Here is a 22789-nt window from a genome sequence, read left to right on the forward strand (position 1 = left end):
TGGATTTTTGGTTATAAAGCCACACACAGCAAAACTTTCAGCCCGTCTGTACTTAAGTTAAAAAAAGGACTCAGGGTGATTGGACAGAAACAGTAGAAGTTTAAGGGGGGCACCAGGTCACATGCACCCCTACATGGTATGAATAATGGATCATTGTTTTCTTTCAATAAATCAATATTAGTAGCAAAATATGTGCTTAGTTAATGATTATAATAACAACAACAACAACTGTTGAACAACAAAAACAACTACATACTACTACTGTGTGTATATACGTATGTGTGCATACGCATATAAGTATTGATACATATGAGTTACACATAGTATACATATATGATAATTCTGCTCCATGAAATAATAGTTTTGGGCCAGATGGCAGAAAGGAGGCACATATGTATATGTAGGGTAAAAGGCTACAAAGGGGGTACAGCTAAGGACTGTAGGTGCACTGCAAACAACCCCATAGTAATGCCTATAAATGTACCACATTTAGAACATTGATGGCACAAATCCCCTACAAGGCCTATTAACATTAACTGCCCAATTTTAAGGAATTATTGAATTTTAGTTATAGACAGTTTTATATCTAAGTAAACATATCCTAAAGTAATAATGTATAAAAGAACTGAAAAAAGTCTGTATGAATAATTCAGGATAGGTCCAAGTGAGTTATGTACTGTTTTTGACAGTTTTATGGGTAAATAAACATATCTAGAAAAGATATTGGTATAAAAGAATGTTTAGATTGGTTCATGGACAATTTTGTTCATCGCTTTTATGGCACTGTGAACGAAAAAGATTTTCAAACATGTCAGAGTCTATGAATGATTGTACAGTGGACCCCATGTATTTGCATTCTCTGGATTTGTGGACTCATGCATTTGCAGATTTCTCTCTGGAACATTTCCCCCATTAATCGCAGAAAATTTGCCTATCTGCGGTATTTTTCTTGGAGAAATCTTCACAAATTCCTGTTCTTTTTATATATTTTGTCATAAATGTACTTTTGTGATGAAACGATTAAAAAACCAAGTATATAAATTTTTAATGGGTTTTTCTTGACTTTTAACTAACAAAATAGGAGGTTTCAAACATTTTTAAAGGGGCTCAAACTATTCACGTGGGAGTCTGGTACGCATCCCCCGCGAATACAGGAGGATCACTACATTGGATCAAGTCATACACACTATTTTGTGTAAATAAATATATCTGGAAACAATATTAGTATAAAAGAATATTTAGATTAGTTCTTGGACAATTTTGTTCGCTTTTATGGCTTTGTGAACAAAAGAAAACTTGTAAAAATGTCAGTCTATGAATGATTCTACAGTGGGTCAAGTCTGATATACATTACTTTAGACCGTTTTATGATAAATAAACTTACGTATCTAGAAATGTCATTGGTATAAAAGAATGTTTAGATTGGTTCGTAGACAACTTTTTGCATTGTTACAACACTACTGAAGATAAATTGTTGAGAGAAAAAAATGCATGAGAAACGAACATACAAATAATTTACTACAAATAATATAGTACCCCATTAAAATGTCCAATTTTATCTTGTGTTAGCATCATAGAGAAAGCCTCATATAATGATAAGGAGATAACTGGCTTAACCCTTAGGAGCCGGGGTAACAAATAAATATGCAGCACCCCAGGCTGGCAAAACTTTGAGGTTAGCCAATTTAAGAAAAAAACACATCAATAGAAAGAGGAGGATATACAAATTCACAAGGTGTAATAATAAAAATTATTTTACAAAACAACCATAAATTTTACCAAGTTATATGTATATATGCGGCCGTAAGGAAAAAGTTTTTTTTTTCATAAATTCACCATAAATCAAAATATTGTGCTAGAGACTTCCAATTTGTTGGAAAATGAAGGTAAATGATTGAATATTACTAGAATATAAGTTTTAGCTTACAATTGCGTTTTTTGACCATTTCGGTTGAGTCAAAGTTGACTGAAGGTTCAAATTTTGCCACTTATCGTTATTTATATGAAAATATTTCAAAACTGATAAAACCTACAACCATGGGTTGTTTTTTTGTTGTATTCTACATGAAATTGCGCACATTTTCATATATAAAACATTATGTAACGGCTAATATAAAATGGTGCAAACATTACGACAATTGGACGAAAAAATGTCTGATTTTTTTCGGCAGTTACCGCGTGGACCCAGGAAAGTTTTTTTTTCAAAAATTCACCATAAATCGAAATATTGTGCTAGTTAGAGAATTCCTATTTGTTGCAAAAAATGAAGGTAAATGATGGATATTACTAGAATGTAAGAGTTTTAGCTTACAATTGCGGTTTTTGATGATGTCGGTCGAGACAAAGTTGATTAAGGTTGATATTTTAGCCCTTATCATTATTTATATAAAAATATTTCAAAGCTGATAAAAGTTACAACCATGGGTTGTTTTTAGTTGTATTCTACATGAAATTGCACACATTTTCATATATAAAACTTTATGTAACGGCTAATATAAAATGGTGCAAACATTACGACAATCGGACAAAAAAATTTCAGATATTTTCGGAAGTTACCGCGCGGACGTAAGGAAAAAGTTTTTTTCAAAAATTAACCATAAATCGAAATATTGTGCTAGCGACTTCCAATTTGTTGCAAAATAAAGGTAAATGATTGAATATTACTAGAATGTAATAGTTTTAGCTTACAATTGCGTTTTTCGACCATTTCAGCAGAGTCAAGTTGACCGAAGGTTGATATTTTGGCACATCGTTATTTACATGAAAATATTTTAAAACTGATAAAAACTACAACCATGGGTTGTTGTTCGTTGTATTCTACATGAAATTGCGCACATTTCCATATATAAAACTTTATGTAACGGCTAATATAAAATGGCGCAAACATTATGACAATCAGACAAAAAAATTTCTGATTTTTCGGGAAGTTACTGCTCGGGCCGTAAGAAAGTTTTTTTTTTCATAAATTCACCATAAGTCAAAATATTGTGCTACACTTCCAATTTGTTGTAAAATGAAGGTAAATAATTGAATATTACTAGAATATAAGCGTTTTAGCTTACAATTGCGTTTTTCTACCATTTCGGTCGAGTCAAAGTTGACCGAAGGTTGAAATTTGGCACTTATTTGTTATTAATATGAAAATATTTCAAAAAACTGATAAAAGCTACAATCATGAGTTGTTTTTGGTTGTATTCTACATGAAATTGCGCACTTTTCATTTTATATAAAACTCTATGTAACGGACTAATATAAAATTGGTACAAAAATTATGTCAAAGTGACGAAATAATTTCCGAGATGTGTCGCTGATGCTTTTTAGTGTGAGAAGAAAGAAATTCGCGCTTGCGCGCCTGGGTAACGATTGTAAACAAAACAACAGCTTGATCCGTGAACTCCCAGCATCCCTCAAGGTGCGTGATTCAAAAGTTTTTGCCAAGTAGGCCTATAACTATTTTTCTGCGAATTTTTAAAAAACTTTTTGGCGTCGACGTTTCATACGTCAATTCGGCACCCAACAGACAATTTTCGTCGACGTTTAATACGTCCAATAGGCGTTTAAGGGTTTAGTTGGTGGGGAGGAAAAGCACTTCCTGTGTCATATTTACATGAGGGTTTTCTTGCTGTTTGAGGGAGTGCCTCAAGCAGTCGTAAACGTCACTGGTCAGGAGCCCTCCTTATTATCTTAGTATTCAGATAATACTGTCGTGGGAGATAGCTTCCTGGTGTGCTGTCATGGTATGGTTTTTATTGCCCCTTCTTGTGCGTGGCATGAAATCCTCTTGTACAGTTTCATAGAAATCATACCAACGTAACAACCGGGAAATCCACGGACAGGGCATAAGAATTGGTAGACTACATTCGACTGTTTCAAGAGGTATCCTGCGAGGGGTCGGGTTGTTCTTCATGATAAGGTGGTGGGTATGTTGATTTTGGTAATAAATCACGAGCTCGAATTCTTTGTTGACTTCGGTGGGGGTCACATTCTCTCTGATGATTTTTCTCAATGCATCCTTGTCCTCACGGTGATGTGCGTGCATTCTGGCTTTATAAAACAGCTTGATCTTCTGATGGGGGTGGGGCTGTGGTCTCTCACTCTTGCTGTACCCCCGATCCAGCGCTGTTCGGACTTCTTTACTAATAAGTCGATTCGGATACCCGTTATTAAGAACCACCAGAGTGACTCGGTTAAGTTCTTTGTGAGTGTCCTGCCAGGAAGAACAGTGCGTGAGGGCCCTCCGAATGTAGGCCCTGACTGTGGTGTTTTTGAACCATGCAGGACATTCGCTGTCCCCATTCAGGGAAAGTCCTAAGTTTGTTTTCTTTGTATATACCGAAGTTTTTAGACCATCTTCGGTTTTGGAGACAAGGACGTCGAGAAAGGGGAGCTGGCCTTCGTTGCTGAATTCAACGGTATAATTCAGCGAACTGCACTGCTGGAACATGCGCCGGACAGCTTCAACCTTTTCCTCATTCTCGGCCTGTACAAAGATATTGTCAATATATCTTGCATATTTGCGGGGTTTTCTAATATTGGAGAAAACTATCTCTTCCCTAGTACCCATATAAAAGTTGGTGAATAGGACACCGAGAGGAGAACCCATTGCAACTCCGTATTTTTGCTGGAACATCTGACCTTTAGGGTGGAGAAAAGGGGCCTCCTTCACACATATCTCGAGGAGTGCCAGCAGGGATACTTCTGGGATATTTAGCTGGGGTGTAGAGGGGTCCCTGTAGATGCAGTCCATAATGATACTGATGGTCTTGTCGACAGGAACGTTTGTGAAAAGGGATTCTACGTCCAAGGAGGCGATAGTGTCTTTTCCTGGGGAGGCTTGGATTTCTTCGGGGAATCCCACGGAAGAGCGCAGGCTATATCGGCTTGGTACATAGGGCGTCAAGATTTGATTAAGGCGTTTGGCCAGTCCATACGTGGGGGCGGGTGTCTGGCTGATGATGGGGCAAAGAGGGTTTCCACTTATGTGTTTTAACGTTGCCGTACAGATAGCCAAGGCTGTAATCTCCGATGATTGGCAGGAGGTGCACAGCATTGGTGGCTGCATTGAAACTGCTAATGATGTCATTGGCTTCTTTTTTTATTTTGTCTGTGGGGTTTTTAGTAAGGCGCTCGAACTTAGTACTGTCATAAAAAATGGTATCCAACTTCTGGTGGTACTGCGCCGTCTTGATCACTACGAAGGCTGCTTTTTGTCTGCAAGGTGCACAGCTATGTCTTCTCGTTGACGTAGGGCCTTTGCTGCTTCTTTCATTTCACGGGAGAGGATACCACTATTATATGTGCCGCATTCTGTGAGGGCTTCTGCAAGCAGGAGGGGCTGCAAAGAGTTGGTGGTGCGGACGAGATGCGGCTTTCTATTGTTGTATCGAATCGAGCAGCAACTTGACCTCTAGTCTCTTCTCCAGGGGCTTCGGTTTGGAGATACAGTGTTCCCTCCGTATTCGCGACGGATGTGTACCAGACACCCCTGTGAATAGTTAAAACCCGCGAATAGTTATAACCACCATTAAAAATGCTTATGACTGCCTATCTTGAAAGTTCAGATACCAAATGTATACCTTTAATAACATCCTACTTCAAATATACCTAAAATTACTAACTCTATTACTGTTATCAATCTTTGAGGTTAATTATTAATATCATTTCAAAGTCATCTAAACATTTTACCATTAAAAATAATATCCTACAGCCAATAACAGAGAGAGAGAGAGAGAGAGAGAGAGAGAGAGAGAGAGAGAGAGAGAGAGAGAGAGAGAGAGAGAGAGAGTGACCAGTGAATGGCAACATCATATATCTGACCATCAAGAGTGAAAATTATGATAGAGAGATAATAAGAGAGAAGAGAGAGAGGAGAGAGAGAAATAACTCCTAAACTCCGACTCCTTCCCCTCCGCCAGTAACATATATCAAACTGTCATATACTCCTACCCCCCACGTTCCTCCAAGTGGATAAAAAAGACTGGGAATTGCTTTTTTTAATTAATCTTATTAATATTTGAAAATCTTAGTTATAAGGTAAATCATTTATTTATACTACAAAACAATAAACATACACAAGTAAGAAAGAGAGAGAGAGAGAGAGAGAGAGAGAGAGAGAGAGAGAGATGAGACGAGAGAGAGAGAGAGGAGAGAGAGATATAAAAGTATGACATCGAGAGGGCAACAGTTGTTGGACCCAGCCAACTCTGCTGGCTCCCAGGAAATCAAAGACGCGGGGTAAAAATGCATTTTCTTTCATTCTTACATATTTTATATTTATACTAAAAATCTTGCTAATTCACTTTAGTATTTTCTTTAATGAATTTATATTATTGCTGTTTACATTAATATTGATTTTTTGAAAATTGGTAAATCATCATCCAAAAAATATACATCTTGTAAGAGAGAGAGAGAGAGAGAGATGAGAGAGAGGAGAGAGAGAGATTATCGTAGCCATTTGTAAAATACTTTCACATATGATTTTGTAATTACAATTATTATTATTATTATTATTATTATTATTATTATCATCATATGAAAAACAATATTAATAAACACATTGATACATACGTGTACCATAAAAATCTCTCATCTCAGTAGAGAGAGAGAGAGAGATAGAGAGAGAAGAGAGACCTGGAGTTCGAAAGAAAGATGCATGAAGACTGGGACTTCCTTCACTCTTACATAATTTTTGAAATTTATAAACTAAAATCTTACTAATTCAATGTAGTATTTTTCTTTCTGAAGTAATTGCTCTTTACATTAATATTAATATTAGAAAATTAGTAAATCATTTATCACACAAAAAGCATACATCCCGGTAAGGGAGAGAGAGAGAATTATTAGTTATTATGTGATATCATGTAATCTTATTAAACTTACTATTACAGTATTGATCAATATTAATATTTTAAAATCAGTAAATCGTTTTTGTATCATAAAAATGTATTTAGGCATGAAAATAACATCAAAATACGCTAATTAGTGATTATTTATCGTCGGAAAATCCCGCGAATAGGCGAATTCACCGCAAATAATGGTCAGATATGGTCCAGAAAAAATCCGCGAATCAGTGAGTCCGCGAATCCGGAGAACGCGAATACGGGGGGCCCACTGTAATGTGGCAGTTCAGGCCTAACCATAGCAGTTCATCCTGGTCAGGAGTAGGTTCATAATCTGTTAGATTGATATATCCTTCTGTCCGTTGCGGCATCCGGAGCTTGCCCCCATTGAGAGAAATGAGTTTCCGAGTGATGTCCCGTAAGCGTTTCTTCATATCCTTGTCTTGGAGGTGGGCGAGGCATACTTTTACGATAAGCGGGTAACTCAAGTCTTGTAGATTTGATAGGTCTTCGTTCTGGTTGTCGTCTTCTTCCTCTTCATCAGGGTGTTCAGGTTCGATCTCATCTCCTTCGCTGGAGCTGGGACCGACGGCTTCTTCATTGTCCCCTGGGTTGTCTTACTTGTTACTCTGCCGTAAGGTTGCCCATTCCACTTGCAGTTTCACGACCTCTTCTCGCAGGGCACACCACTCTGCTGTCTTCACTCTCAGCTGATGTTGAAGGAGGGATATCCAGAAGCTTCTCGTGTTGGTCTCGTTGCATGCTGAAGGGTCATGCAGACGTATGTTGGTATATATTGGAAGGAGACCCTCTTTCAAACAAGTCTTATTGAAAGATATTGCTGCATCAGCTGCATTCAACTTGTAGTCTTCTCTATTTTTCTAATAATAGCTTTTTCTCTGCTAATACAACTGGTGAGTATTGTGCCAATATTACTCATCAGGAGGAGTCAATTTCAGGGATATTGCTTAAAATTTATTTATTTGTCACAGTAAATGAACAAATAGATCAAAATATAAGTTGATCTAGTGGCCACCGTTTCTCTCGGTATCATCCGAGCATGATCACGGCAGTGGGTCGGAGCAAACTGTAGATGTTGTCAGGATCTACTCAATATATAGTGGTAGGTCAACAGGGGGTCAGGGTCAACCACTCGCTGAGTTTTCATTGGTTGGTGGTACGTTGCATTCCTGCTATTGGTTGGAGGAAGTTTCCTTCAAGACACTTCTCGTCTTTGATGGTCGTGCTATTGCAGCCTAGCAGACCGTCAAGGCTAGGGAATGACTTCCCTGGGCGTTGTGTCACGACGGCTCACATTGTCATTGGCTGCTAGGCTGCTTGTCTCATCTGGTATTCTTTGATTGGGAGTGTAGCTCCGTCTGGTATTACTTGTACTATTATCTATATTCATGGGTCTTCTTAAGTTGGTGGGGAGGAAAAGCACTTCCTGTGTCGTATTTATTGAGGGCTTTTCTTGCTGTATGAGGAGTGTCTCGAGCAGTTGTAAACATCGCTGGTCAGGAGCCCTCCCTATTATCTTAGTATTCTTGATAATACTGCCGCAGGAGATAGCTTCCTGGTGTGCTGTCATGGTGTGGTTTTTAATTGCCCCTTCTTGTGCGTGGCAAGAAATCCTCTTGGACAGTTTCATAGTAGTCATACCAACGTAAGAGCCGGGACATCCACGGACGGGGCATAAGAATTGGTAGACTACATTCGACTGTTTCAAGAGGTCTCTTGCTGGGGGGATTTGGGTTGTTCTTCATGATAAGGTGGTGGGTATGTCGATTTTCGTAATAAATCACCAGTTCGAGTTCTTTGTCGACTTCGGTGGGGGTCACATTCTCTCTGATGATTTTTCTCAATGCATCCTCATCCTCAGTGACGTGCGTGCATTCTGGCTTTGTAAAACAGCATGATCTTCTGATGGGGGTAGGGCTGAGGTCTCTCATTCTTGCTGTACCACCGATCCAGTGCTGTTCGGACTTCTTTATTAATAAGACGATTCAGATACCCGTTATTAACAAAGCACCTGAGTGACTCGGTCAGTTCTTTGTGAGTGTCTTGCCAGAATAACAGTGCGTGAGGGCCCTCCGAATGTAAGCCCTGACTGTGGTGTTTTTGAACCGTGCAGGACATTCGCTGCCCCCATTCAGGCAAAGTCCTAAGTTTGTTTTCTTTGTATTTACCAAAGTTTTTAGGCCATCATCGGTCTTGGAGACGAGGACATTGAGAAAGGGAATTGACCTTTGTTTGCTGAATTCAACGGTATAATTCAGCGAATTGCACTGCTGGAACTGTGCCAGGACAGCTTCAACCTCTTCCTCATTCTCGGCTTCTACAAAGATATCATCAATTTATCATACAGAAAACATACATCTCTGTAAGAAAGAAACAGAAAATTATTATTGTTATTATGTGATATAATTTAATCTTATTAAACTTACTAATACAGTATTGATCAATATTAACCCTTAAACGCCTATTGGACGTATTTTACGTCGAGATAAATTGTCTTTTGGGTGCTGACCGGAAGTAATTTACGTCAATATAGAAAATTTTTAAAAATTCGCGGGAAAAATACTTAGGCCTTTGGATCTTATAGGCCTACCAGCCAAAAACTTGTGAATCAAGCGCCTTGGAGGATGCTGGGAGTTCACAGATCAAGGTGTTGTTTTGTTTACAATCGTTACGCAGGCGCGCAAGCGCGAATTTCTTTCTTATCGCACTAAAAAGTATCAGTGACACATCTCAGAAATTATTTCGTCACTTTGACATAATTTTTGCACCATTTTACATTAGCCATTACTGATTGTAGCTTTTATCAGTTTTGAAATATTTTCATCTAAATAATTGTTAAGTGCCAAAATTTCAAACCTTTTTTCCCCGCGGTTTTTTTTTTTTTTTTTTTAACTTTTTTTTTTTTTTTTGGAACTTTGACTCGACCGAAATGGTCGGAAAAAACGCAATTGTTAAGCTAAAACTCTTAATTAGACTTTGGTAAGGTAAAAAGAGAGACCCAAATTGGTGCAAGCTAAAAACTTGTACTATTGATTTGGTTAAGATAAAGGAGGGAACTACGGTATCAAGATGCCTTCCCTAAGAGGTCATGATCAAATACAGTGTCAAAATAAGTGTATATATTTGAATTTTACAGATAAACTATGATACTATAGTCATCAAAGACATCAATGATTATTTTTTTCTCTTTCTCTCTCTCTCTTTCTTAAAGCGAGCTTTCGTCTGGAGCTGCCAGACATCCTCGGGCTGGGAAGCTGAGGGTGAACTGATCTTGGTGTGGTGTCCGTCCTCCTTATATTTAGGGTTACAGCAGGGGGTCTGCCCCATGCTGGTCTCCTATTGACTGGTTGCGGTGAGTCTTCGTTTTCATTGGTGGCTTGAGGCAGGTCTCAAGCCACTTTCTCTGAGTCGATGGTTGCGATGCTGCAGATCCTGCAGCCGTCTAGACCTCCTGAGCGGCGCGGTAACGTTGATGGGCATTGCATTACGCTGTGGGATGTCACGGCTAATTTGATTTCCATCGGCTGCAGGAGTACCTCATTCGTCTACACAAAGAAGACCAGTCTAGGACTTTGCCTCAATGGTGACAGCTAGTGCCCCGCCAGATTCAAAAGCACCACCGTCAGGGCCTTCGTCAGGAGAGCCTTCTCCCACTGCTCGACCTGGCAGGACACTCACCAGGAACTCGACCGCTCCTCCCAAGTACTTGTAAAACGGTACTCAAATAAATTAATCAGTAAGGAAGTCCACACAGCCCTGGAGAAATGGTACGGTAGTGAGAGCCCGCAGCCCTGCCCAGGATAATATCAAGCTGTACTATAGCCTTATGAGTTCCCTATTTACCCCGTGAAGAAGCGGACTCCATTTAGAAAATTATTTCTGAAAATGTATCCCCGACCGACGACACCATGAATATCGACTTAATCTTATATTACCAGAATCGGAGGACGCGCGACCTTATGAAAAATAACCCTCTCCACAGGTACGAGACCCCTGAAGCAGACACAGTAGTGTACCAGTATACATGCCCAGTCCGCAAATGCAGCGGCGCCTACGTAGGCATGACTACCATGCGCCATGTCGAAGAGACTTCTCATGCCACGCCCAAGAGGGGGCATGAGTCTCTCTTCAAGAATCAAGAATCACGTCATACACCAAACATCAAGAGGCATCTCCCAGGATGTCATCATACAGAGCACGAAGTATCATCGGGAAGGCCACTGATGCCCGTCGTGCGCCTGCTGAGGTGCTTCTCATCCAGCAAATAAACTATACTGAATGTGACGCACGAAGAATTTCTCCTCCCCACGAGTATGAGAAGACCTTTTCACCAAAAATGACACACTGATCATGACGACTCCATGAAGACAATGCCCCCAAACGAGGTATTCCTGCAGCCGATGGAAATCAAATTAGCTGTGACGTCCCACAACGTAGCGCAACGCCCATCAACGTTACCGCGCCATTCAGGAGGTCTAGACAGCTGCAGGATCTGCAGCATCACAACCATCAACTCGGAGAAAGTGGCTTGAGACCTGGCTAAAGCACCAATGGAAATGAAGACTCACCAGCCAATCGGAGATCAGCATGGGGCAGACCCCTGCTGTCAACCCCAAATATAAGGAGGACGGAACCACAGATCAGTCCACCTTCAGCTTCCAGCCCAAGGGATGTCTGGCAGCTCCAGAAGAAAGCTTAGAGAGAGAGAGAGAGAGAGAGGAGAGAGAGAGCAGAGAGAGAGAGAGAAGAGAGAGAGAGACGAGGAGAGGAGAGAGAGAGAGAGAGAGAGAGAGAATGTTGACTGATGACATATGGTATCATAGTTTATATGTAAAATTCAAATATATACAAATATTTTGACACTGTATTTGATCATGACCTCTATAGGTCATGATCAAATAGGACAACATGGTTTTCGTACCCGGAAAAAAGTACACAAACCCAACTGTTAGTCCACTGTGAGAACATATACAAAAATATGAAAAGCGGAATGAAAACAGATGTGGTTTATCTAGACTTTGCAAAAGCTTTTGACAAGGTAGACCATAATATATTAGCGAAGAAAATTAGAAAACATAATATAGTGGATAAAGTAGGAAGATGGTTAAAAGAATTTTTACACAACAGAAAACAGATAGTTATTGCAAACGATGAGAAATCGGATGAAGCTAAGGTAATATCCGGTGTGCCACAAGGTACGGTGTTAGCTGCATTACTGTTTGTTATTATGATTGCAGACATAGACAGTAATGTCATGGACTCGGTAGTGAGTAGTTTCGCAATGACACAAGAATAAGTAGAGAAATTAACTTGTGATGAAGATAGGAACGCGCTACAAAGAGACCTTAACAAAGTATATGATTGGGCAGAGGTAAATAGGATGGTATTTAACTCTGATAATTTGAATCAATAAATTATGGAGACAGAGAAGGAAAGCTATATGCATACAGGGGACCATAATAATGAGATAATCACAAATAAGGAAGCAGTTAAAGACCTTGGTGTGATGATGAATAGGAACATGTTATGCAATAATCAAATAGCAATTCTATTATTGGCAAAATGTTCTAAAGCAAAAAAAAATAAAAAAAAATGGGGCGGAAAAATGGTAAACTGTTGTTACGGCACTTCAAAACAAGAAAAGCTGAACACATGATTATGCTTTATAAACATGTTCGTAGTCCACTTGAATGTTGCAACATGATATGGTACCCACACCATCAAAAGGATATTGCACAAACAGAGAGTGTACAAAGGTCCTATACAGCTAGAATAGAAGAAGTTAAGGACCTTGACTACTGGGAAAGACTACAATCTTTAAAATTATATAGTCTAGAAAGGAGAAGAGAACGCTACATGATAATTCAGGCATGGAAACAGATAGAAGGAATAGCCGAAAACATCATGGAGTTAAAAATATCAGAAAGAGCAAGCAGAGGTAGATTAATAGTGCCCAAAACTATACCAGGAAAAATAAGGAAAGCACACAGGACATTAATCCACTACACACCAGCATCGATAACGCAGCGTCTATTCAATGCATTGCCAGCTCATCTGAGGAATATATCAGGAGTGAGCGTAGATGTGTTTAAGAATAAGCTCGACAAATATCTAAGCTGCATCCCAGACCATCCAAGATTGGAAGATGCAAAATATACCAGAAGATGTACTAGCAACTCTCTGGTAGACATTAGAGGTGCCTCACACTGAGGGACATAGGGCAACCCGAACAAGATGTAAGGTCTGTAAGGTCTCTCCACAAGATATGTATGTCATAGTAGTAACTCTCTCTCTCTTGGCTACAAGTGTTAGAAGTACAGGCGGTCCCCGGCTTACGACGGTTTCCGGCTTACGACGTTCCGAGGTTACGACGCTTTTTCTTAAATATTCAATGGAAATTCCGTCCTGGGTTACGACGCTTGTTCGAGGTTACGACGCTGACGCTTCCGACGCTCCGAGTTAACGACGCTTTTAAAAAAACGCATGCTATGATAAAAATCCTTTATAGTTTAGCACAGTACATAATAAAAATATGTTTTTGGTTACATTACAACAAAAATTTTGAGGTTATGATGATTTTTGACACTTTTTTTTTTTTCGTATTTTTTGAATTTTTTTACTGACGCCGCAATTATGCGGAACTAGTTTGCGGGCGAATGATACACTAGCTTGGGATGCGCAGTTTAAAACAGTCCAAAAGCGCAATATAATGAAAAATCATTGCTTGTTTCCAGTAACATAATTAAAAAACTAAAGTTCTGGTTAGATTACAACACAAATGCCAAGGTTACGACGTTTTGTTATGCTTTTAACGATACTCATATGCAGAAACTAGTTTTTGAGCGGAGGTGCATAAATTAATAACGCTATTAAACTGTATGGTAAATTGACCAGAACAACGACCTCGGACGGTCTGAGGACGCCAAGCGTAACAATACGAAAGGACGCCACTTCAATCGCGTGCCTGCCTGCATTCCACTAGGTTGTGTGCTGAGACGTTGCTGAAATTCCTTGCCATTTTCGCTAATTTACAATGGCTCCTAAACGCCAAAGTACTTCCTCCGATGATAGTTCAGTTAATCCAAGAAGAGGAAGGTCATCATGATGGAGGTCAAATATGACGTGATAAAGCGTTCGGAGAAGGGAGAAACTAACACCGAAATAGGCCGTTCTTTAGGCTTGAGCAGGACCACGGTGGTAACCATTGTGAAGGATAAGGAACGTATTCTGAAGCACGTTAAGGATGCTGCACCGATGAAGTCAACGGTGATAAACGAGAAGCAACGTAGCCAGAGCATTGTTGAAATGGAGAAATTGCTCATGATCTGGCTGGAGGACCAGAACCAGCGACGTGTTCCGGTGAGCTTAAGTGTGATCCAGGAGAAGGCTAGAGCGCTGCATGAGGCAGTATGTGAAAAAGTTTGGCGAAGGCAGTGCTGGTGGTGAATTTTCCGCGAGTAGAGGTTGGTTTAACCGTTTTAAGGCTCGTGCAAATTTGCATAATGTGGAAAGCTGCCAAGGTGAAGCTGCTAGTGCTGATAGCGAAGCAGCAGAAAGTTTTCCAGGTGGTTTGGCTGAGATAATTAAGGATGGTGGTTACACGGCTGACCAAGTCTTTAATGTGGATGAGACTGGATTATTTTGGAAAAGAATGCCAAAATCGAACGTACCTTTCCAAGGAGGAGAAGTCAGCACCTGGCCATAAAGCTGGAAAGGAGCGACTGACTTTGCTGTTTGGGGCCAATGCAAGTGGTGATTTGAAACTGAAGCCCTTGCTGGTGTATTTGGCCGAGAATCCCAGGGCTTTCAAGGCATTTTCAAGAGTCAACTCCCTGTGATTGGCAAATCTAACAAGAAGGCGTGGGTTACCTTAATGGTCTTCGAAGATTGGTTCAATGACCATTTCGTGCCAGCAGTGGAGCGGTATTTGACTTCGAAGGGTCTGCCTTTTAAGGCCCTCGTTAGTCCTGGACAATGCCCATGGTCACCCTTCAAATTTGAGCGACATGCATCCTAATGTGAAGGTGGTTGTACCTCCCACCCAATACCACATCGCTGATACAGCCAATGGACCAGGGAGTAATAGCAAATTTCAAGGCTTACTACCTTAGAAGGACCATACGTTGTTGCTTTGAGGGCCATAGAAGCTAACAAGGAGTTGACACTGAAGCAAGTTTCGGTAAGGGCTACAACATTGCAGATGCATGTGAAGAACATTGCAAGTGCTTGGGACGAGGTGAAGACGACCACTTTAAATGGGGCCTGGAGGAAACTGTGTCCACAGTTTGTGCACAGTTTTGAAGGCTTTGACCAGGCAGAAGACGTCGAGACTGTGACGAGGAAGATCGTAGGGCTAAGCAAGAGGCCCTGCAACTAGATCTTGAACCTGATGATGTAAACAGAGCTGCTGGCTTCCCATGGAGAGGAATTGTCTGCAGAGGACTTACTAGAACTTGAACAACAAATGATTGAGGAAGAGGAGGCGGCACCAGAGCCAAAACCCAGGTCATTAACTGTGAAAGGCTTGTCAGAGGGTTTTATTTTACTCATCTGGAGAGAGCCTTGGCTTCTTTTGAGGCAGAAGACCCTAACGTTTCTAGGTTTGACAAAATCAAGAGAGGAATCATGGATTTGGTGACTTTCTACAAGGAGACCCTGAAGGAGAAGCAGACGAAGAGAAGTGTGCAGTCCAGGCTTGACACTTTCTTTCACAAGTCTCCAGTACCACCACCTCCCACTCCTAGTCCTGGTAAGGAATTCTGAACTGTTTTACTAATTTATGTGTTTACATAGTGTACATATTAAAATGTGTTAATTTTTTAATGTAACAACTACTAAATGTAAGAGTAAATTGTAACTTCATTAATTTTCATCATTTGTAATTTTATTGCAGAGTTGGTGACAGTTCCAGATCCCCTGTACTACCTGTGACAGTTCCAGATCTCCCTGTACTACCTGTGACAGTTCCAGATCTCCCTGTACTACCTGTGACAGTTCCAGATCCCCCTGTATAACCTGGACCCTCTGTATCAGCCCGCCCACCTGCACGTGTACAATCAGGTAAGCAATTTCATTTTTCTCATTTTCATGTTGGAAATTGTTTACACCCTACATACATACGTACACTAACTTACATAGTGGTACAATGTGTTTGATGTTGCATAATCTTATTATTATTTTTTTTTTCCATTTCAGACCCCTTTGATAGTGACAGTGACCCAGATGACCCTGAGCCTTTCCATGGTTTTGATGCCTCGCCCTATACATGCAGGTAAGAATCCTTAACAAATTTGTATAAAATGTTTTATAAATTGCTAATAGAAATTTTATTAAAAGTGTACATATGCTACAATTACATCCCCACCTTATAATATGTACCCTATCATTCTTTCCAGATGTAGATGTTCCCTCATCAGTTGATACAAAGATTATCACCATCCCCAAGAGCCCAAATCAGGGTTGATACGAGTGTTATCAACCTCTCCCCATTCCTTCAGGTAAAAGAAATTCTTCATTTTTGTGTGTATATTGAACATACGTATTACACACTACATATGTCAAAACAGTAATAACATGTGCAGTAGTTACAGTAGTAGTAAACTATCATTTTATATATTTTTTATCATTCCAGACTCCCAAGCACCTGCCCATCCCACTCCATAGCCCAGCCACCCACTCTCATGTACCATATGACCATCCCAGTAAGCAAGCCAACCACTAGAATTTGGTAAGACAGTTTTTTTATTAATGTTTTAATATTACATATGTAATAACCATGTTATGTATGTAACATACATACTATAATCATATGTACTATTACATTATCATTTCCAGACTGGCATGCACCTGTGACTTACATAAACCAGACCTCTACATAGCCTACATGTCTTCATTTTGCTGGAGGTAAGGAATTCTCAGTTGTGTTTAATGTTTGCATACGTACAATAAATTTTGTACACCTAAGTGGTTACATACTGTCCTTTAATATTAATTCTTCATTCCAGACTGCCATCATCCTAGCCTGTTATCTGTGATAAAGCACACTGAAGTTAGGTTTGGAATGCATCCTTATCATGAATGCTCTACACCTCCACCTCCATCTCCCACAACCTAGGTAACAGCTTTGAGACTCACTAAAAGTTGGTAAGTTATGTAAGGAATTTCTAATTAAGTTTTATACTACATGTTATATGTGATATTAAACCACTGTATGGTGCATATTACTGTATGTAACTTACTATGCATAGAGTATACTTACTAACATACTATTATTTTTTGTACATTCCAGAATCCCCTGAATGATGTAGCTATGGTGACCACATAAGACTTTGTCCATCCAGGGTTACGATGAATGTCAAATATAAACTAAAGGTAAGGAATTAATTAACATACATTAACTCTTTTAGTAGTACACTCTTGATATATCTACAGTAATTAACATATTGCATTCACAACTTTCTGTAGTGTATATTTTGTACACTAATTTTGTTACTTTTTCCTTCCAGAACCAACATTTTTTCACACAACTCCAGGTTGTTACTACAAGTGTCATCAAGGGATAACTACTACAAGTAGAAGCACCATTTTTGGTGGATGGAAAAAACCCCTTCAGGAAAAGTATACGTATCACATGTAACATGTAGTGTAACAAAGTATGAACAGTAAGGTTTTTACATACAGTAGTACATATTACATACGTACAGTAACTTTTTTTTACAGGAATTTCCAACCAAGTTTGATTATGTACATATGTAGTACTGTTATAAACCACTGTACGTATGGTTACTGTATGTAACTTACTAACATACATAACATGACTTAACTTTGATACTTTTTTGGTACATTCCAGAAAACCAGGACCCCCTCCATGATGCAGGCTATGGGGCCACATAAAACTTTGTCCAGGGTTACTACATAACATAGCACGACAACTGTAAACTATGTACTACTGTACTAAAGGTAAGGAATTATACATAGTACATATAGTAAAACATACATTAAGTGACCAAGATTCTCTCACATGGATAAGTGATCAAGGTCCCTCATGGAATTACATACATACTGTACACTCCCTGCTGAACAGGGGGTGTAGACCAATCATTTACAATATTAAACCACTGTATGGTGCATATTACTGTATGTAACTTACTATGCATAGAGTACTTACTGACAAAATTATCTTTTGTACATTCCAGAACCCCCTGAATGATGTAGGCTATGGGGCCACATAAGACTTTGTCCATCCAGGGTTACGATGAATGTCAAATATAAACTAAAGGTAAGGAATTAATTAACATACATTAACTAAGTTTTATACATGTTATATATGTGATATTAAACCACTGTATGGTGCATATTACTATGTATGTAACTTACTATGCTAGAGTACTTACTGACATACTAATTATTTTTTGTACATTCCAGAACCCCCTGAATGATGTAGGCTATGGGGCCACATAAGACTTTGTCCATCCAGGGTTACGATGAATGTCAAATATAAACTAAAGGTAAGGAATTAATTAACATACATTAACTAGTTTTATACATGTATATATGTGATATTAAACCACTGTATGGTGCATATTACTGTATGTAACTTACTATGCATAGAGTACTTACTGACATACTAATTATTTTTGTACATTCCAGAACCCCCTGAATGATGTAGGTATGGGGCCACATAAGACTTTTGTCCATCCAGGGTTACATAGCAGGACAACTTTAAACTAAAAGTAAGGAATTAATTCACATACATTAACTTTTTTACTCTTGATATAACTCAAAGTAAGGAATTATAAACTAAAAGTAAGGAATTAATTAACATACATTAACTCTTTTACTCTTGATATCTATAATTTACATATTGTATTCAGGACTTTGTGTAGTATTTTGTACTAATTGTGTTATACTTTTTTACCTTCCAGAGCTACCAGACTGGGATTTTAGTGTACTCCAGGATCTAACAAAGTGTGCAATGCATGTGTATACGTATAGTGACAGTGTTTAGTGTATACCCTAAGGATTAAGTGTAGTGTACATTGTGCTTTTTAGTGTCACAAGAGTTTAATAAAGAATTATACCTTCAAGAACCATCCTTTGCCATTGGAATAACCACACTACACATCATGCAATCTACTTGCATGTCACACAGGTAAGGTCTCTAACTTTTTCTTAGTTTAAGGCATATTTCCAAGTGTCGTTCCGGCTTACGACGATTTTCGGCTTACGACGCGCCTCAAGAACGGAACCCCCGTCGTAACCCGGGGACTGCCTGTACATAGTAGTATATAAACCTTTAAGGGTACTAATGTTTAAGATTACTTTGAAATTTTATTAATACAATCTCTAAGATTAATACAGTAATATGATAATAATTTAAGGTAAATTTGATGTAGGATGTTACACATTTGTGTGTTTTCTCTCTCTCTGTCTCTCTTTCTCTCTCTCTCTCTCTCTCTCTCAGCAAAAGAACTGATAGACAAACAAAGATACTTGTTCAGCCTCTCTCTCTTCTCTGGAAAAGATGCATGTATTTATGGGAGGGGAAGAAGTGGTTGCCTATGGAAGTTCATTTCAATCTTTGATATCGTAAGGAGAATCTTAATCTCTCTCTCTCTCTCTCTCTCTCTCTCTCTCTCTCTCTCTCTCTCTCTCTCTCTCTCTCTCATTGGCTGTTTATATATTTCTAATGGTAAAATGTTTCAGATGACTTTGAAATGATATTAATAATATTAATTCAATGATGTATTTCATGTAATTAAACATTTATTTGAACTTTCTAGATAGGGATGTAAGCATTTTTAGAGGGGAGTTCTAACTATTCACGGGTTTGAGCTATTCACGGGAGTGTCTGGTATCCATCCCCCGCAAATATTGGGGGAACACTGTAATCACCTCCCCACAATAGATTGCGTGCATTGAAATTTCCTAGAAGCATGAATGGTGATGGTAACTGATTTAACAATGACAAAGTCAGCCACTGAAAAAGCAGATCTAAGAGGAAGGAAAATGGAACAGACAATAATTTGCTTGTCTGAAATTATCTGTAGTGCAAGTGCCTGTAAATTTGCAGTAAGTGGTACTTGAGAGTATTCCAAATATTTATTCACAATAAGTATATGCAGTCCTTTACAATTCCATTGCAGGATATCAAAAGATGCCATTACGAAGAGATATTTTTAGTTGGCTGACCAAATGAAGAATATGAAGCTCTTAGTCTATTCAACCTCTCAGAGGAGGAAGACTTTTTTGATGGCATACTTTTACATTTGCCTTGCCCTGTTTGGGTAGGTCACAGAGATGTGGAATGGGTACATAATCTTTTATAACTTGTAACTTCATTTATTCCATATGTACTGATGTACCTCTGCCACATTTGGTAATGAAGTCTGCAATCTTTCTTGCTGAAGATTCCCTAAAAACTGGTAGTGATATTGCCTGGGGTTCCTGTAAAGATGAGGCTACGGAGGCTTCTAACGAAGCCTGAAGTGCCCCTGAAGAGCCTATTTGAGAAGCTCTGACAGAGGAAGCTTCTGGAGCTTAATCAATTTCAAGCTCTGAATCAGGACTCAATGATGGAGAGTAAGTACCTAAAAAAATTTATCATAAAAGTCATTACTCTCCATCATCAGATGACTCTAACATTGTGTGCTTGAGGAGGGCATGAGATTTCCCTTTAACCAAATTATCAGATATTAAAAATATCCTTATTGCTGCTTACCTGAAGCATACGATCCCATGGTAAGTTCTTGTCAGAGAGGATCTTCATCAGGTGATGTCCACTATTGCAAGAAAGTGGGACAAGGACACTGAATATAGCTATTGGTTGAGATTGTGCAAGGCAGTGATAGGTTTAGTCTCTGTGCCTCAGGCCTGCAGAGTTGGTAAGAGCTACAACCAAAGCTAAACATGACCCCTAAAGGGTTACCAGCTACCTGAGTTGCTGTAGCATCTCACACCCAGAAGACCATCACCAATTTGTTCCTGGAAAAGGTGGTTCCATATCATCTCAGGGCAGCTTTCTCTAATGAGGCGTAATGGCTCTGCAACTTAAGTCCAACATTATTTACTCTAATAATGAACTTCATTTGTTCCTACCCGAGACAAACAAAGTAATTACAACTAATAACAATCCTGCAGTCAAAACAAAGTATATTTTCATCTCTGCTTGCTATAGATGACATAATACAAAACAGAAAAGAAGCACAATACCATACAGGAGAAAATCAGCCAAGACATCAATTAAAAATACTACAACCAATTCATAACGTAAACACAGGGACATGGCAAGAAGAATTCTGACAAGAATGTCCACATTCCAACACTACATGGTGTGAAAAGGTGATTTTGTGTAAGCTAACATTAAAGTAAGATTCATCACAAATAATCAACCTTATTCATGAACGCAATTATTTTGTACTTGTCAATAATGAAATAACTCATGAAGACCACCAAGCCACTTTGAGATTTTCCTATGACCCAGTCCAAAAAAGGAAAAAGAGACTAAAAAAGTCTGTGTAAGAGAAAGGAAAAACATAGTGAATGCTTTTCAATCGACAAAGAGCATTTTCATAGTATTCTCTAAGACTACAAGCCTTTCATTCTTTAACATTTTTTTAAGCACAGACAAAACTTGACCAGCCCAATACAGAAGAATCTTACCTTTGAAGAATCTTGCAAAAAATAAAGCTTTGAATCTTTTACTAAGCATTGCAGAGCTATTGTTACATCAACTACTTCCTGAGATGATCCACATTCCTCTTGTGATGTGCCCTCAGTCACCAATTGACCATACCAAGCCCTGAAAATTTTAAACATTTTAGCTTTATCTTGAAAAAGTAAGAAAAGCCTGATACTTGTTAAAATAAAATTTATCGAGTATTACGTATCAAAATACTTCTTGGTATTATATATAAATAAAACAGTATACATTATAAATAATTAGAATCTTTAACTCTGAAGATTATTTACCCTTATATGGTTGATAATGACAATTAAACTTACTGTAAAATAACTAATCCTTTTCGTGCTTCTTCTTGTTCTACAATTCGTCGAACTGTTTCACGCATTAAATCAACAGCTGCCATAGCTTCCCGACGCTTTTCTAGTAATCTGGAAATTAAAAAATTACACTCTGACAAACAAAAAGCAAACTACAACATTTTCAAGTAGCCAAGATACTAATGGATAAAATAATGAATACTAAGACCAAAGTGAGACTCATTACAAATACTCTGAAGCCAACACATAGCAATTTTATCTACTTTAAAATGAATCAATATGTATAACTGAAATATATTGCAACATAGCCATGACCAATATCATTAAAAACCTAGGTCACCATATAAAAATAAATGTCCTACCTGCTCTTGTTGGCTTCCCTTTGTTTCATTAATTCTTGCTGCTTCTGACGACGGAGATAAGGCTGGACAATAAGTTTATGTATTGCTAACCAGCTTACAAGGGGAACAACAGTACCATAAATTATTGGGGCAGGCATTATTTCTTCACATAATATCACTGTTGTTCCATAAGTCTGTGATGCTCTGTGCAACCTGAAGTATAATAAACATATAAATATATATTTGCATTTTCATCACAGAATATATATATGTGCAACCTTAAACAGTCAATCCACAACACTTTTGTCTTTTCACATGATTTACATTTAAAATGGTACAGTTTTATAATTAATAATTAATTTCTCTGTTTCAAAAAAGAAACTTGGTCTCTTGCAGAAATGTATTGGGATGTTTCAGGCTGATTAGTATATTACATCTAAGTGTTTTAACTCTTTTCTTCATCCTTGTTTGGATTATTCTTCTTTAATGTTATCTTCCAGTGATGAATCTCATCTCAAACTCTTGATCTTCCCAGTAATGAGAGTTTTATCATTAGTCATGTTTGGTGATGTTAGTCATTGGTTTAGA

The 22789-nt window shown here is 38.6% G+C and overlaps 1 protein-coding gene and 1 long non-coding RNA gene across 2 annotated transcripts in view; one reads left to right on the plus strand and one right to left on the minus strand.

Annotated features, from left to right (window-relative positions):
- The window catches only part of LOC135223094 (dnaJ homolog subfamily C member 11-like), a gene marked incomplete at its 3' end in the record, with an annotated part of 39208 nt that overhangs the window by 176 nt on the left and 16243 nt on the right, over positions 1–22789 (minus strand). Inside the window, 3 exon segments of the mRNA XM_064261598.1 lie at positions 21522–21660; positions 21864–21971; positions 22223–22414. Of these exon segments, the coding sequence (XP_064117668.1) occupies positions 21522–21660; positions 21864–21971; positions 22223–22414 (439 nt within the window).
- Positions 17668–18367, plus strand: LOC135222771 (uncharacterized). The gene is made up of 3 exons (XR_010316332.1): positions 17668–17819; positions 18056–18138; positions 18285–18367. It is a non-coding gene; the product is annotated as an uncharacterized LOC135222771 (long non-coding RNA).

Source organism: Macrobrachium nipponense, chromosome 8 (assembly GCF_015104395.2).
Source record: "Macrobrachium nipponense isolate FS-2020 chromosome 8, ASM1510439v2, whole genome shotgun sequence".
NCBI lineage: Eukaryota > Metazoa > Arthropoda > Malacostraca > Decapoda > Palaemonidae > Macrobrachium > Macrobrachium nipponense.